Source organism: Lactuca saligna, chromosome 4, assembly GCF_052625555.1.
Source record: "Lactuca saligna cultivar CGN05327 chromosome 4, ASM5262555v1, whole genome shotgun sequence".
NCBI lineage: Eukaryota > Viridiplantae > Streptophyta > Magnoliopsida > Asterales > Asteraceae > Lactuca > Lactuca saligna.
This window is the reverse complement of record NC_136420.1, coordinates 275515418-275530634: the sequence shown is the minus strand read 5'-3', so window position 1 is coordinate 275530634 and position 15217 is coordinate 275515418. Positions and strand designations below refer to the sequence as shown.

At 43.4% G+C, this 15217-nt stretch overlaps 1 protein-coding gene across 1 annotated transcript; it reads right to left on the bottom strand.

Moving 5' to 3' along the window:
* Window positions 1-13774: 13774 nt before the first annotated feature.
* On the bottom strand, window positions 13775-14578 carry LOC145040683 (uncharacterized). Its single transcript, XM_078988590.1, has 2 exons — window positions 14222-14578; window positions 13775-14137 (listed from the first exon to the last, which is right to left on the bottom strand). The coding sequence occupies exons 1-2, from the start codon at window positions 14576-14578 to the stop codon at window positions 13775-13777; spliced, it is 720 nt and encodes a 239-aa protein (XP_078844716.1).
* Between the last annotated feature and the right edge of the window lie 639 nt (window positions 14579-15217).

Here is a 15217-nt window from a genome sequence, read left to right as displayed (position 1 = left end):
TTTTCGTCCACATTTACCCCTTCAACTTGTTAAACTGTACACATTTAGTCTTTATGATCGGCTACTCCAGGTTAGCCGGTAAAAATGACTTAATAGGGTAATATATTTCTCACTTTGTACACATTTAGTCCTTAATATTTATGTACACATTTAATCCTTAATATTTTTTTTTGTTGCAAAATAAGTCATTTTTGTTTTTGTAATCATTCAGTACTTATGAATGATTTCCTTAGTTTTTCTCGCAACATCTTACATGGGATAGCCATATGGTGGTGGGATAGGTTGAGGTGGTCCTGCTATATGCTGTAGGCCAAGATACCTAGTACGTGTCGGCTGTAAGTCGTAGGCACGGAGGCTCGATTGGATTTGTTGGATCTATTGCATGTTGGCATTCTAGTCCGATGACTGATAGGCCAAGGTATCCCAGTCTAATGAGTGTGGGCCCGTTATGCATGATAATGCGTTTGTTGTATCGGGTATTTTACGGGAAACTCACTAAACTTTATGCTTACCCAGTTGTTTATGTTTTCCACCAAACCCTGGGTATTCCAGTTCGATGACTGATTGGATCTGTTGCATGTTGGCATTCTAGTCCGATGACTGATAGGCCAAGGTATCCCAATCTGATGAGTGTGGGCCCGTTATGCATGATAATGCGTTTGTTGTATCGGGTATTTTAGGGGAAACTCACTAAACTTTATGCTTACCTAGTTGTTTATGTTTTCAAGTTCTATCGTTGATCGTGGGAAGGCGAAAGCGTGACTGTACACATTCATCAATAGTATTGAGGAGTCTGTGCTTCTTATATTACTCTGATTTTCGATAAATGTATTTTGGAATAAACGTTTTTTCTTAATAATAAATTTATAATCAATGACTTTTTCCTTATTTAAAAATGAAAATTTTTGTTGTGAAAATGAAACGTTACACATAAACATCAACAACCTCACACACTTCATCAATGATTGTCCCATATTCATAACTATTGAATGAGTACAAAAGCAGAGGTGAGTTTACATAGATGGTTGGTGGGTCACTTGACCCACCTTAATTTTCAAACCTTATAATAAGTTATATAGGAAAAAAATTAGGAACCATCTTGAAAAATTTTTAGGACCTACCTTATAGTGTTTGATCAAAATAGGTGATCAATTTTAACGACCTAATTAGTTGATTTATAAATTTATCTATATCTAACCTGTAACAGCCCGAAATCTCAGGTATTGTTAAATTATGTTTTGGGGTGAGTTAAGAGGGGACTCGGCGAGTTGGAGCCTAGACTCGCCGAGTAGGACCGCAGACTTGGTCGCGGGATCGCGACCGGACTCGACGAGTCCAGATATGGACTCGGCGAGTCTACGCTGTTTAGCGAAAACCCTAACCGTTCAGGTTTGGGTCGTATATAACGCATCATATGCCGTCATTGTTCGTTTTTAGTCGATTGAGAAGAACCCTAAACGGCTGTGGGCATCTAGAGCAAGTTTGAAGGGTATTAGGGCTTTTGAAGAATTTGTGGTGCAAGGAGGAGAAGAGTTTTGGCTAAAGGAACTGCAAGGGATTCGAGTTCTGCGGTTTGGGGACACAGAGAGTGCGTTATTCAGGTAATATCTCGAATTCCTTCTGTATTGTTGATGTGTGTATGGATTTAGGGTTTATGGAACCCATTTGGTGGTTAGATGAATTAATACATCGTTACCCAAACGACTATACCTCTGTATTAGGACCCTTAGAGGTCCAGAAGGTCCCATGTTTGTGTATGTCGGGACAAAACTTATCTCAGGAAGCAGTTTGATCGACTGCATGGCATGGACTCGCCGAGTCCGATGAACAGACTCGGCGAGTAGCTTGGAGATTACTGGAACTCGTCGAGTTGTTCTTCAGACTCGACGAGTGGAGTCGGGGTGGCCCCGCGATTCTTCCACGAGGATCTCGTCGAGCCAAGAGGGATACTCGACGAGTAGAAAGGGAACATCAAGGGAAGTTGGGGAGGACGTCTAGACTCGCCGAGTCCGGTCGAGTTGACCGTTGACCAGAGTTGACCTAAGTCTGACTTCTTAGGGATAGTCACACTTAGAAGATATAAGTGTTAATGAGGGATATGTGATGTTATAGGGAGGTTGTAGCTCGTCGGATTGTGCACGAGTGATTTCAGGATTTGCTAGCTTTCAGCATTCGCGAGGTGAGTCTTCTCACTATACTGTACCCGGAAGGGTTTGACTGTATGACCGGAAGGTCAGCTATGATATGTGATATGTATGCTATATGTGGTAAGCTGCTTGTTATATGTGCTATGTATGTTATGGGCCGGAAGGCGATTATATTATGGGCTGGAAGGCAATATTTTATGGGCCGGAAGGCAATATATTGTGTGATGGACCGGAAGGTCGGCGTGGGTAGGACGGGAAGGTTTACCCAGCAGGGACGGAAGTCCCCTGAGACACATGGACCGGAAGGTCAGGGCCTGGAAAGGCGTATGCGCGTAAGTGTATATTGGGGAACTCACTAAGCATTTATGCTTACAGTTGTTGTGCATGTATTTCAGGTACTAGCGAGGACCGTGGGAAGGCGCCGACGTGATCGATACACACTGAAGAATGCTTTTATGATCTTGGGATTTTGACTATTTGTATTTGACAGAATACTTAAACTATTTATGCCTTGTTTTGAATGGAAATAAATATATTTTAAGATGAAAAATTTGTTTGAAAATTTGCGTTGTTACAATTGGTATCAGAGCCTTGGTTTGAGGGATTCGGGTGCACCTTCGGGGTAACTGAACTCAAACCGAGGATTTGAGGAAACTTTTTAAAATAAAGGCATAAACCTTTATAAATGGTTTTGTGGTAAGCAAGAAAGAAGCAGTGTGTACGATCAGTCAGCGCCCGAACGGTAAAGACCCCCAAAATACCTTACAATGTTATATGATATGAATTGTTATGCATGCTAGAAGACTAGGTATTCATGATAGGACTAGAGTGGCCTGATTTGTGATGCCTTAGTCTAGGGAAGTTTGCCGATATGAGATGCTTTGTTAGTGTGCGAGTAGATAGTGCATAACAGAAGTAGAGTACTCACTATCCGGGGTTTGGGGAGGAAGATTTGGGATGACTGCCGATGCGGTGTGGTCGGTAGTATTGGGCCTGTACTACCGAAGACACCGGGTCAGTGGGAGGCCCAAGTAAGAATCCCTGGATATCGGAGACTGAGTAGGGTTGCGTTATCGAGTACGATTATACTCGATGGAGTCTCTGATAGATTTATGTTGTATTTCAGAGATATCATGGTTAGACCACGCCACGGAGCGAGTTCGAGCAGTGTGAGTGACGAGGAGATTCGTCAGATGGTTCACGAGGAGGTAGCGGCGGCGATCCGGGCTGAGATCCCGGAGATGTTTGGGTCTATTAAGACCACCCTGATGGAGACGTTTGATGAGCGGTACGCTGCGTTGACTGAGGCTGCAACCGCTGTAGCTACCGCAGCTGTGGCCGCTGCTAGGCCACAAGGGGGTGACTCGTTGCTGTTCCGAGAGTTCAGCAACACGAAGCCACCGGAGTTCGATGGAACGCAGGATCCGATTGCTACGATGAGGTGGATCGCGGATATAGAGGGGTGCTTCTACACTTGTTCATGCCCGGAGCACCTGAGGGTACGGTGCGCATTGAACCAGCTCCGTCTGGGAGCGAAGGACTGGTGGAAGTTCGTGACGGCGAACTTCACTTTGGCAGAGACTACAGCAGTGACATGGGAGGGGTTTACTGCCATGTTCAGGGATGAGTATGTTCCCCCGGTGGAGAGGGAACGATTGGTACAGGATTTCTTAACCCTCAAGCAGGGTACTGATTCTGTTGCGGTGATCACGCAGAAGTTTCATGAGAGGGCGATGTTCTGCCCCGAGCTGGTATCCAATGATCAGGCTCGGATGAGCCGGTACTTGGGAGTGTTGAGGAGGGATATCCGGGAGTTTGTGTCGAACTCCACTTATCATACTTTTGCTGAGCTTCAGGAGAATGCTAGGAAGCGCGAGATCGAGTTGGAGACCCAGGCCAGGGAGGAGGCCGAGTCTCAGCGGGTGAACCGGCGACCGGCTCAGTTCCAGCCGGCAGCCAAGCGGATAAAGTCCGCCGATGCGAGCAAAGGAGGTTCGTAGGGCCGCACTTGCGAAAAGTGCGGCAAGGGTCATGAGGGGGCGTGTCGATCTGGTGCTTGCTACAAGTGTGGCAAGGAGGGGCACATTGCTAGGGAGTGTCCCAAGGGATTTACGGTTTGCTTTCATTGCAACCAGACAGGCCATAGGAAGGCCGAGTGCCCTCAGCTTCTTCAGGGATCTGCACCTGCTGCCGCAGCTACTGCGACTCGACCGGTGAAGGCCGAGGCCCCGAGGGCTCGAGGAAGAGCCTTTCAGCTGACTGCGGAGGAGGTCCGCGCTGCGCCGATGTCATGGCAGGTATGTTGTAATTCATGTATTTATTTTATGTCGAGATGTTATGCTTATGTTATTATATGCGTAGGTACTTTCCTTGTGAACTCTGTGCCTGCCTTAGTGTTATTTGACTCGGGTGCGAGTAGGTCCTTTGTGTCCTTAGCCTTTAGTCAGCATATCAGCGTTAGTCGTGAGTCGTTGAGTCGACCTTTGAGAGTTTCTATAGCGGACGAGAAAGTGATTTGTGCCACGGAAGTTCTTCAGGGATGCGTGCTAGAGATTTTCGGGGTTGAGTTCCCGATAGACCTGATTCCTATTGCGATGGGTGACGTCTGTGTCATCGTGGGCATGGACTGGTTGAGCCGATTCGGCGCTGTCATCGACTGTGAGCGTCAGTTGGTGACTATACGAGACCATAGTGGGGGAGTTCTTTCGGTGTACGGCGAGGGTACCCGTTCGGGATCAGCTTTTTGTTCGGCCGCCAGGGCGAGGCAATGTCTACAGCAGGGCTGTAAGGGTTTTGTGGCGTATGTGATGGATACGCGGGAGATTTCCGAGAGACTGAAATCAGTTGAGGAGGTCCCTGTGGTGCGCGAGTTTCCAGATGTTTTCCCCGAGGAGCTGCCGGGAGTACCTCCTGTGAGGCAAGTAGAGTTTGGCATCGATCTAGTTCCGGGGGCCGCGCCTATTGCCAAAGTGCCTTATCGTCTTGCACCTCCAGAGATGCAAGAGTTGTCCTCGCAGCTCCAGGAGTTGCTGGGGAAGGGATTCATTCGGCCGAGCAGCTCGTCATGGGGAGCACCCATTCTGTTCGTCAAGAAGAAGGATGGTTCACACCGGATGTGCATTGATTACCGGGAGTTGAACAAGTTAACGGTCAAGAACCGTTACGCGTTGCCGAGGATTGATGATTTATTCGATCAGTTGCAGGGAGCATCTTGGTTTTCCAAAATCGATCTGAGGTCAGGGTACCATCAGGTGAGAGTGCGGGATGGGGATGTCCAGAAGACAGCGTTTAGGACGCGATATGGGCATTATGAGTTTGTGGTGATGCCTTTCGGGCTCACCAATGCCCCGACTGTGTTCATGGATCTCATGAATAGGGTATGCAGACCGATGTTAGATCGGTCAGTGATTGTATTCATCGACGACATTCTGGTGTGTTCTAGATCTAGAGAGCAGCATGAGGAGCATTTGAGGGAGGTCCTCGAGGTATTGAGGTCGGAGAAGCTTTATGCAAAGTTCTCCAAATGTGACTTCTGGCTGCGGGAGGTCCAATTTCTAGGACATGTCGTCAATCAAAAAGGGATATTGGTCGATCCGGCCAAAGTTGAGGCGGTGATGAGTTGGGAGGTGCCGAAGTCACCTACCGAGATCAGGAGCTTCCTTGGGTTGGCAGGGTATTATCAGAGATTCATCAAGGATTTCTCCAAGATCGCAGTGCCACTCACCAGATTGACCCGGAAGGGTGTTGCATTCTCATGGGGGCCCGAGCAGCAGACCTCCTTTGAGACACTTCGCCAGAGGTTGTGCGAAGCCCCGGTATTAGCTCTCCCAGAAGGGATGGAAGATTTTGTGGTATATTGCGACGCATCGATTTCGGGACTGGGTGCAGTGTTGATGCAGAGGGGTCATGTGATAGCATATGCGTCGAGGCAGCTGAAGCCTCATGAGGCGAGATATCCCACGCATGATTTAGAGTTGGGAGCAGTAGTGTTCGCTCTCAAGATTTGGCGTCACTACTTGTATGGGGTTCGATGTACGATATACACGGACCATAAGAGTTTGAAGCATTTGATGGATCAGCCCAACCTAAATATGCGCCAGAGGAGGTGGTTGGATGTGGTCAAGGATTATGATTGTGAGATCCTGTACCACCCAGGCAAGGCTAATGTGGTAGCCGATGCATTGAGCCGTAGAGCGGAGAGCACTCCATTACGAGATGTATGTTTGAGACTGACTGTGATGACTCCAGTATTGGATGTTATTCGTGGGGCACAGGCCGAAGTGGTGCGATCAAAAATGCAGAAGAAAGAGCGGGTTGTGGGGTTAATTTCAGAGTTCGTTAAGGATGGACGAGGGCTTGTGACGTTTCAGGGTCGGATTTGGGTACCGTTCGTGGGCGGTACGCGTATTACTTTGATGGAAGAGGCTCATAGATCGAAATTCTCGATCCATCCCGGTGCTACGAAGATGTATTTGGATTTGAGGAAGGAGTATTGGTGGCCCTGTATGAAGAGGGACGTCGCATGGTTCGTTGAGAGGTGCTTGACCTGTCGTAGGGTTAAGGCCGAGCACCAGAGACCGCATGGCAAGTTACAGCCATTGGAGATTCCCGAGTGGAAGTGGGAACAAATCACTATGGATTTCATCACCAAATTGCCGAGGACTGCCAGGGGAGTTGATGCAATTTGGGTGATTGTGGATAGGTTGACGAAAAGTGCACACTTCCTTGCCATCAGTGAGCATTCTTCAGCGGAGAAGTTGGCGGAGTTATATGTGAGAGAGGTGGTATCTCGGCATGGGGTACCGATCTCGATTGTTTCAGACCGTGATGTGCGTTTCACTTCCAGGTTCTGGAAGAAATTTCATGAGGAGCTGGGTACTAAATTGCATTTTAGTACCGCATACCATCCCCAAACAGACGGTCAGAGCGAGAGGACGATTCAGACACTGGAGGACATGCTTCGAGCGTGTGTGTTAGACTTCGGGGGTAGCTGGGATGCATATTTACCCTTAGCAGAGTTTTTCTTACAACAACAGCCATCATTCGAGCATTGGTATGCCGCCTTTTGAGCTGTTGTATGGTAGGAGGTGTCGGACCCCCATTTGTTGGGGAGAGGTGGGACAGAGAGTGATGGGTAGCACAGAGATCGTGCTTCAGACGACAGAGCAGATTCAGCAAGTTAGACAGAGGTTATTGACTGCCCAGAGCCGATAGAAGAGTTATGCAGACAGGCGCCGATCCGAGCTTGAATTTCAGGTCGGCGACTTCGTTCTCCTGAAGGTCTCTCCTTGGAAAGGAGTGATTCGATTCAGGAAAAGGGGAAAGTTGGGGCCCCGGTATATTGGGCCATTTCGTGTGATTGCAAGGATAGGCCGGGTAGCCTATCGGTTGGAGTTGCCAGCGGAGTTGGGTCAGATCCACGACATTTTTCATGTGTCGCAATTGAGGAAGTGCATAGCCGATGAGTCGGCAGTGGTTCCATTGGAGGATATTCAGGTGGATGCGAGCCTGAATTATGCCGAGAGACCGGTGGCCATCAGGGATCGGAAGATCAAGGTGCTGAGGAACAAGGAAGTACCTCTGGTGTTGGTTCAGTGGCAACACCGTAAGGGGTCGGAAATGACTTGGGAGCCGGAACGTGAGATGCGGGAGCAGCATCCGGAACTATTTTCAGAATGAGACTTCGAGGGCGAAGTCTAATCCAAGTGGGGGAGAGTTGTAACAGCCCGAAATCTCAGGTATTGTTAAATTATGTTTTGGGGTGAGTTAAGAGGGGACTCTACGAGTTGGAGCCTAGACTTGCCGAGTAGGACCGCAGACTTGGTCGCGGGATCGCGACCGGACTCGACGAGTCCAGATATGGACTCGGCGAGTCTACGCTGTTTAGCGAAAACCCTAACCGTTTAGGTTTGGGTCGTATATAACGCATCATATGCCGTCATTGTTCGTTTTTAGTCGATTGAGAAGAACCCTAAACGGCTGTGGGCATCTAGAGCAAGTTTGAAGGGTATTAGGGCTTTTGAAGAATTTGTGGTGCAAGGAGGAGAAGAGTTTTGGCTAAAGGAACTGCAAGGGATTCGAGTTCTGCGGTTTGGGGACACAGAGAGTGCGTTATTCAGGTAATATCTCGAATTCCTTCTGTATTGTTGATGTGTGTATGGATTTAGGGTTTATGGAACCCATTTGGTGGTTAGATGAATTAATACATCGTTACCCAAACGACTATACCTCTGTATTAGGACCCTTAGAGGTCCAGAAGGTCCCATGTTTGTGTATGTCGGGACAAAACTTATCTCAGGAAGCAGTTTGATCGACTGCATGGCATGGACTCGCCGAGTCCGATGAACAGACTCGGCGAGTAGCTTGGAGATTACTGGAACTCGTCGAGCTGTTCTTCAGACTCGACGAGTGGAGTCGGGGTGGCCCCGCGATTCTTCCACGAGGATCTCGTCGAGCCAAGAGGGATACTCGACGAGTAGAAAGGGAACATCAAGGGAAGTTGGGGAGGACGTCTAGACTCGCCGAGTCGCCATGGCACTCGCCGAGTCCGGTCGAGTTGACCGTTGACCAGAGTTGACCTAAGTCTGACTTCTTAGGGATAGTCACACTTAGAAGATATAAGTGTTAATGAGGGATATGTGATGTTATAGGGAGGTTGTAGCTCGTCGGATTGTGCACGAGTGATTTCAGGATTTGCTAGCTTTCAGCATTCGCGAGGTGAGTCTTCTCACTATACTGTACCCGGAAGGGTTTGACTGTATGACCGGAAGGTCAGCTATGATATGTGATATGTATGCTATATGTGGTAAGCTGCTTGTTATATGTGCTATGTATGTTATGGGCCGGAAGGCGATTATATTATGGGCCGGAAGGCAATATGTTATGGGCCGGAAGGCAATATATTGTGTGATGGACCGGAAGGTCGGCGTGGGTAGGACGGGAAGGTTTACCCAGTAGGGACGGAAGTCCCCTGAGACACATGGACCGGAAGGTCAGGGCCTGGAAAGGCGTATGCGCGTAAGTGTATATTGGGGAACTCACTAAGCATTTATGCTTACAGTTGTTGTGCATGTATTTCAGGTACTAGCGAGGACCGTGGGAAGGCGCCGGCGTGATCGATACACACTGAAGAATGCTTTTATGATCTTGGGATTTTGACTATTTGTATTTGACAGAATACTTAAACTATTTATGCCTTGTTTTGAATGGAAATAAATATATTTTAAGATGAAAAATTTGTTTGAAAATTTGCGTTGTTACATAACCCACATCAGAATCAAAGTAAAAGTTATGTGATTTTTGTTATTTATAAAAGGGAAGGGTGATGGGAAGGTTTATTATGGATTGTTTAAGCAATAAAGTTTTCTATCTCCCACTCCAACATTATTCAATGGAGTTATTAAGGGAAAATGTTAACGATTAAAATCTTAGACTTGATTTATTACAAGTTTAACCTGGTTTTAGTCATTTAATAGTATTTTTGTATGTTGAACCGATTTTATTAGTTTAACAATGCTTTAGTCTAAAAGGGATTGTTTTTTAAGTTGAATCGGTGTGAGTTCTATTGAGTTTGAAAGACTTCTGATTCTCTTAGCCAAGTAGGAAAAACTCGCCTTAGTAGAAAGCCAAGCCCAGGTAATTTGTGGAGTACTCGGCCGAATTATACGAGTTTTACAATAGTATACACGACCCACCCCACAACTAATAATTTTAATTATTTCATTTTTCCTGGTTTCACTTAAATAGGAAACCACATAGTTTTTTCTTCTAAACTCGCCACTGACAAAAAACAAAAATTGTTTATTTCGAAACAAAAACAATATTAAGAACTAAATGTGTACAAAAATATTAAGGATTAAATGTGTACAAAATGAGAAATATATTACCCCATTAAGTCATTTTTTCCAACTAACCTGGAGTAACCGGTCATAAGGACTGAATGTGTACAATTTAACAAGTTGAAGGTGAAAATATAGACGAAAAAAAACTAATTAAGTGATTAAATATGTACAAATCGAAAAGCATATTACCCTTTTAAGTCATGATCCCTTTTTATCTCATACTTTTAAAGTTAAATTGTTATTTTATATTTTGGTCTTTTACATAATTTGTTTTTATAACTTTTGGTTTAATTAATATTATTTTTGTTATTATAATTTCTTAATTAATCATCATTTCTATTCTTATACAAAACAAAATATACTTTCAAATTTTATTTTTGTTCATCGATTCAATACATAATTATTTTTTTCGAAACATTATTTTTATATTTTTAAACTCCTTTGCAAAAGTTTCCTCCAGGCTACACACTTATGACTAAAAACTGGGTATTTTCAATTATTCAATAATAAACTATTTGCCTTGGATGGGGGAGACTTGCACGTTGCAAGATATCAAACAGGTCACGGGTTGAATCCCTGGCCCTCCATTAGCCACCGCCGCTGAGTTGAGTGAGCCTTTAAAGTGCCCGTTGAATCAACTCGCCCCATTGAGGCTGGGGTTAAAATAAGCCCGGTTTGGGTTGCCGGTAATCAACCTTAAAAGAAGAAATAATAAACCATTCCGATAATTCACCAAAACATGTTTTGGTCATTTTCACATATCGTAATCAACTTATAAAAATTAATCTACATTAAACAAGAAAGAAAGCGCTGGTGACTTTCCTGGTAAGACGGCCGTGGGTGAAACTTTTGTCCTCTACGTGAAGGAGAGTTGAATCACGAGAAATAAATAACGGATGTAATTAAAGAACTATGTGAAACAAATAAACTATAATCTTCCAAATCATGGCAGAGCAAAAAGTCGGATTAGGAGAAATGAGAAACCCCGAAAATCCAACTAGAAGTTGAGGAATGATCCTCCGTGTTGGTTATCCAACTTGCATCTGAATGATCTTCTAAAGCCGAAGGACTTCCCAAATAACTCAAGCCATAGTCCATGGTTCCCTTGAGATACTTGAATACTCTACTCACTGCCTGCCAATATTGAGCTCTAGGATTACTAGTATACGTGCTCAACTTACCCACATCAAAAGCAATATCAGGTCTGGTACTTGTCATGGAATACATCAAGCTACCAATAGCCTTAGAGTATTCCAACTGTGAAATGGGAACAATATTATTTGGCATTAGTTTCACATTGGATGCATAGGAGTACTCACAGGAGAACAATCGTTAAATTAAACCGCTTGGGAATTTTCTCAATATAATGACTTTGAGTCATCACCAAACCTTTGTTCATCCTCTTAATTCTTATTCCAAGAATTACATCAGCCTCTCCTAAATCTTTCATGGAAAACTTGGATGATAACAATTTCTTTGTTTCATCCACTTGATTCTGATCGGGACCAATAATCAACATGTCATCTACATATAAGCAAATGATCACTCAAGCTCTAGTAGCATCATCAAGTCTACTATAAACACATTTTTCATATTGGTTTTTCTTGAAACCAAAAGACAAATCACCTCATCAAATTTTTGATTCCATTGTTTAGACGCTTGTTTCAGCCCATACAAAGATTTGACAAGTTTACAAACCATATGCTCTTTACCGGGCATAACGAAACCTTCTGGTTGTTTCATGTAAACTTCCTCGTCAAGATCACCATTTAAAAAGGCTGTTTTCACATCCATTTGGTGAATAACCAGATTGTGGATACTTGCCAAGGCAACCAACAATCTAATGGTAGAAATACGTGCAAATGGAGCATACGTATCAAAATAGTCAATGCCGGATTTTTGTCTAAAACCTTGAATGCCTAAGTGGGCTTTGAATTTTTCAATAGTCCCATTAGCATTCATTTTCTTTTTGAAAATCCATTTGCAACCAAGAGGTTTAGAACCCGGAGGCAAATCAGACAACACCCATGTGTTGTTCTCAAGAATTGATGACATTTCATCATTAATTGCTTCCTTCCAAAAGGCACTATCATGAGACTCTATGGCCTCTTGATATGTGTTAGGGTCATCTTTATTACTATAGCAATAAGAGTATTCAATATTACTTTCATCTCTTCAACCTTCCACCAAATACAATTGGAAGTCGGATCCGAAAATTTTCACAATTTGGCCTCTTTTGCTTTTACGAAGCTCTTGTGTTTCTTGCACGATACCACCATCTTGACTTTATGAATTTTTCTTTTTATTAGCACCAAAAGTCAGATCCTTAGGCCTTTAAATTGATGAAAACCACATCCCATCAAAAATTTCATCCCATGATTCAATAATAGTGTTAATTGAAACCGAATGATTAGGTTCTATTACATAAAACGTATATGCCTTGGAATGTTCTGCATTTCCAATGAATATGCAATCAGTCCACGTTCTCCCAAATTTTTCTTTTTGGGCTCGGTGAGTTTTACAACTGCCCGACATCCCTAAACCTGAAAATAACTCAAATTCGGCTTTTTCTTGAACCAAAGTTCATATGGGACTGTTTTCTTCCTTTGTTTTGGAACCCTATTTAACAAATAGCAGGTTGTTAACATGGCCTCTCCCCAAAATCCTTCACTCAATCCGAGTATGATAGCTTCAAGTTTTCCATTTCCTTTAAAACTCGATTTTTACATTCAGCAATACCAATCTGTTGGGGTGTGTGAGGTGTCGTGGTCTCATAAATGATACCCACTGATTGAAAATATATGGGATCCATATATTCACCTCCCCTATTAGTCCTCAGACGTTTAACCGAAATTCCCAATTGCAATTCCACCTCGGTTTGTATATTTTGAATTTATCTAAGGTTTCATCCTTAGAATGTAACAAATACATATAGCAAAATCGAGTGTAGTCATCAATAAAGGTGACTACATACTATTTATTTCCCAAAGAAAAAGTGGAGTGAAAATCACACAGGTCACTGTGCACAAGTTCCAAACAGTTGAATTTATAGTGACACTAGGAAATGGTTGTTTTGTTACTTTTGTAAGCATGCATGTTTTACATTTATCAGATGTCATCAAAAAAGGCTGGAATTAATCCATCCTTTGACATCTCATGCATCCTTCTAAAGTTGACATGACCTATTCATATATGCAAAATCATAGATTTATCAACATTAGAAGCAGAAGATACAAATGCAGAATTTTGTACAGGTAATAATTTATCAACAATATTCAAACGAAACATTTTATTATTTAAATATCCAAAGTCAACAAACATTCCACCCTTAGACAAAACAAACTTGTCCGACTCAATAACTTGTTTAAAACCATCATAATTCAAACAACTAGAGCTAACAAGATTCTTACGAATCTTAGGAACACACAAAACATCAAATAACCTAATTGTCTTTCCAGAAGTAAATTCAAGACACACGACACCTAAACCACAAATAGGAATAAAAGAATTGTCTCCTATTTTTAGCACTGACCCATCTTCAAGCGGAGTTAATGTTTCAAACATCTATTTATCTTTTCATACATGGTTCGTTGCTCCAGAGTTTATCCACCAAGCAACATCATCATCTTGCATATAGAATGATTCAGGGATAAATGAAACATAGTAAACATAATTCTGATTAGAATTATCAAAGTTAGTCAAAAACTCACCTCCTTTAACTTTGGGCCGAAGACCCGTTCACTTTCCCATTGGTTCCACTATTTCCAGCACCATTGTTGCCTAAATTCACACGACAATCATGCTTGCAATGTCTAACTTGATTGCACCTCCAACAAACCAGATTCTTTCTCTTTTTGTTGGAGTTTCTTGGGACATGTTCCTACTTGCGTTCTGGTTCCTTGGTTTATTTTCAACCATATGAACCGAGGGCTGTCCAGGTTCAACTTTTCCTTTGGGTTTTTCAGATTTGTCACTTTCCTTCGCACGAAGAGATTCTTCAATACGAATGTGACTAGCAAGTTCAACCAAGGACAGTTCCTCCTTTTGATGTTTCAAGTTATGTTTGAAGTCTTTCCCGAATGAAGGCAGTTTGTCAATGATGGTTGATACAACAATGGATTCATCCATATTCATATGGTGTAGTTTAAACTAACCGTATATGCCAAGGAGTTCATTATATTGTTAAGTAACAGACCTTGAATCGTCCATCTTATAATTGTTAAAATCACTAACCAAAAACTTCTTACTAGAAGCATCCTCAGTGATATATTTCAACTCAAGGGTGTCCCACAACTCCTTGGAACACAAGGCTTCACTAAGGGTATCAAATAAAGCATCAGACATACCGTTCAGAATGTGACCTTTGAAGATGTAGTCATCATTGTCCCACTTCTGTCTCCTTCTTATCTCTTCAATTGTCTTGACAACACCTGCTTCAGGCTCCGCTGGTCTAAGAGTAGTCAGCACGTATGCTGCCTTCAGAGTAGTCAGCATGAAGTGCATCTTCTTCTTCCATCGCCTGAAATCAACAACTTCGAACTTCTCCAGCTTTGCAAACTTAGTGGTCATCTCGTGGATTAAATCACCCATCTCCAGGAACATATAATATCAGTTTGAATGTAAGAAAATTAATAGGGTTTATGGTGGAGATCTGGATACCAACTTGGATCGTGAGAGCACTTTCCGAACTGATATTTCTACCCTATGCCTCGGTTATAAGAAATTCAGCCTAGGATAATCCAAGTGGACACTTATGATTCTAGGCACAAAAATTGTAAGCCAATTTGCTTGAGAGATTTAGTGAGGGTTTTATGAAAATGAGAGCTAAAATTCGTAACCCTCTTCTGAGACAGAAGAGCCGTTTATATATTAAACGAGATTAGGCTTTTATTAGGGTTGGCCCGTCATTAGTTGCTTTGGAAGCAAGTCAGGATAATCCGGATTTAATGAGGATTTAGGGTTACCAAAACTAATGAGTTTCGTTAGTTTTACTGTCATCACCCTCAAGAAGCTAACAAGTTTCGTTAGTTTGATGAAGCAGCAGGACCCCAGCCAGGGGCTCTGACCCTTGTACCCCGCTGGGGGTGCTGCCCCTTTGGAAACCCCGGACCTAGGGGTGCTGCCCCCAGACCCCCTACTCGTCGTCGAACCGACTTTTAATTCGATCTTATACATGTGTGCACTCCGCACCAACCTATACATATATTAGAGTATAAATTAAGAAGCCCC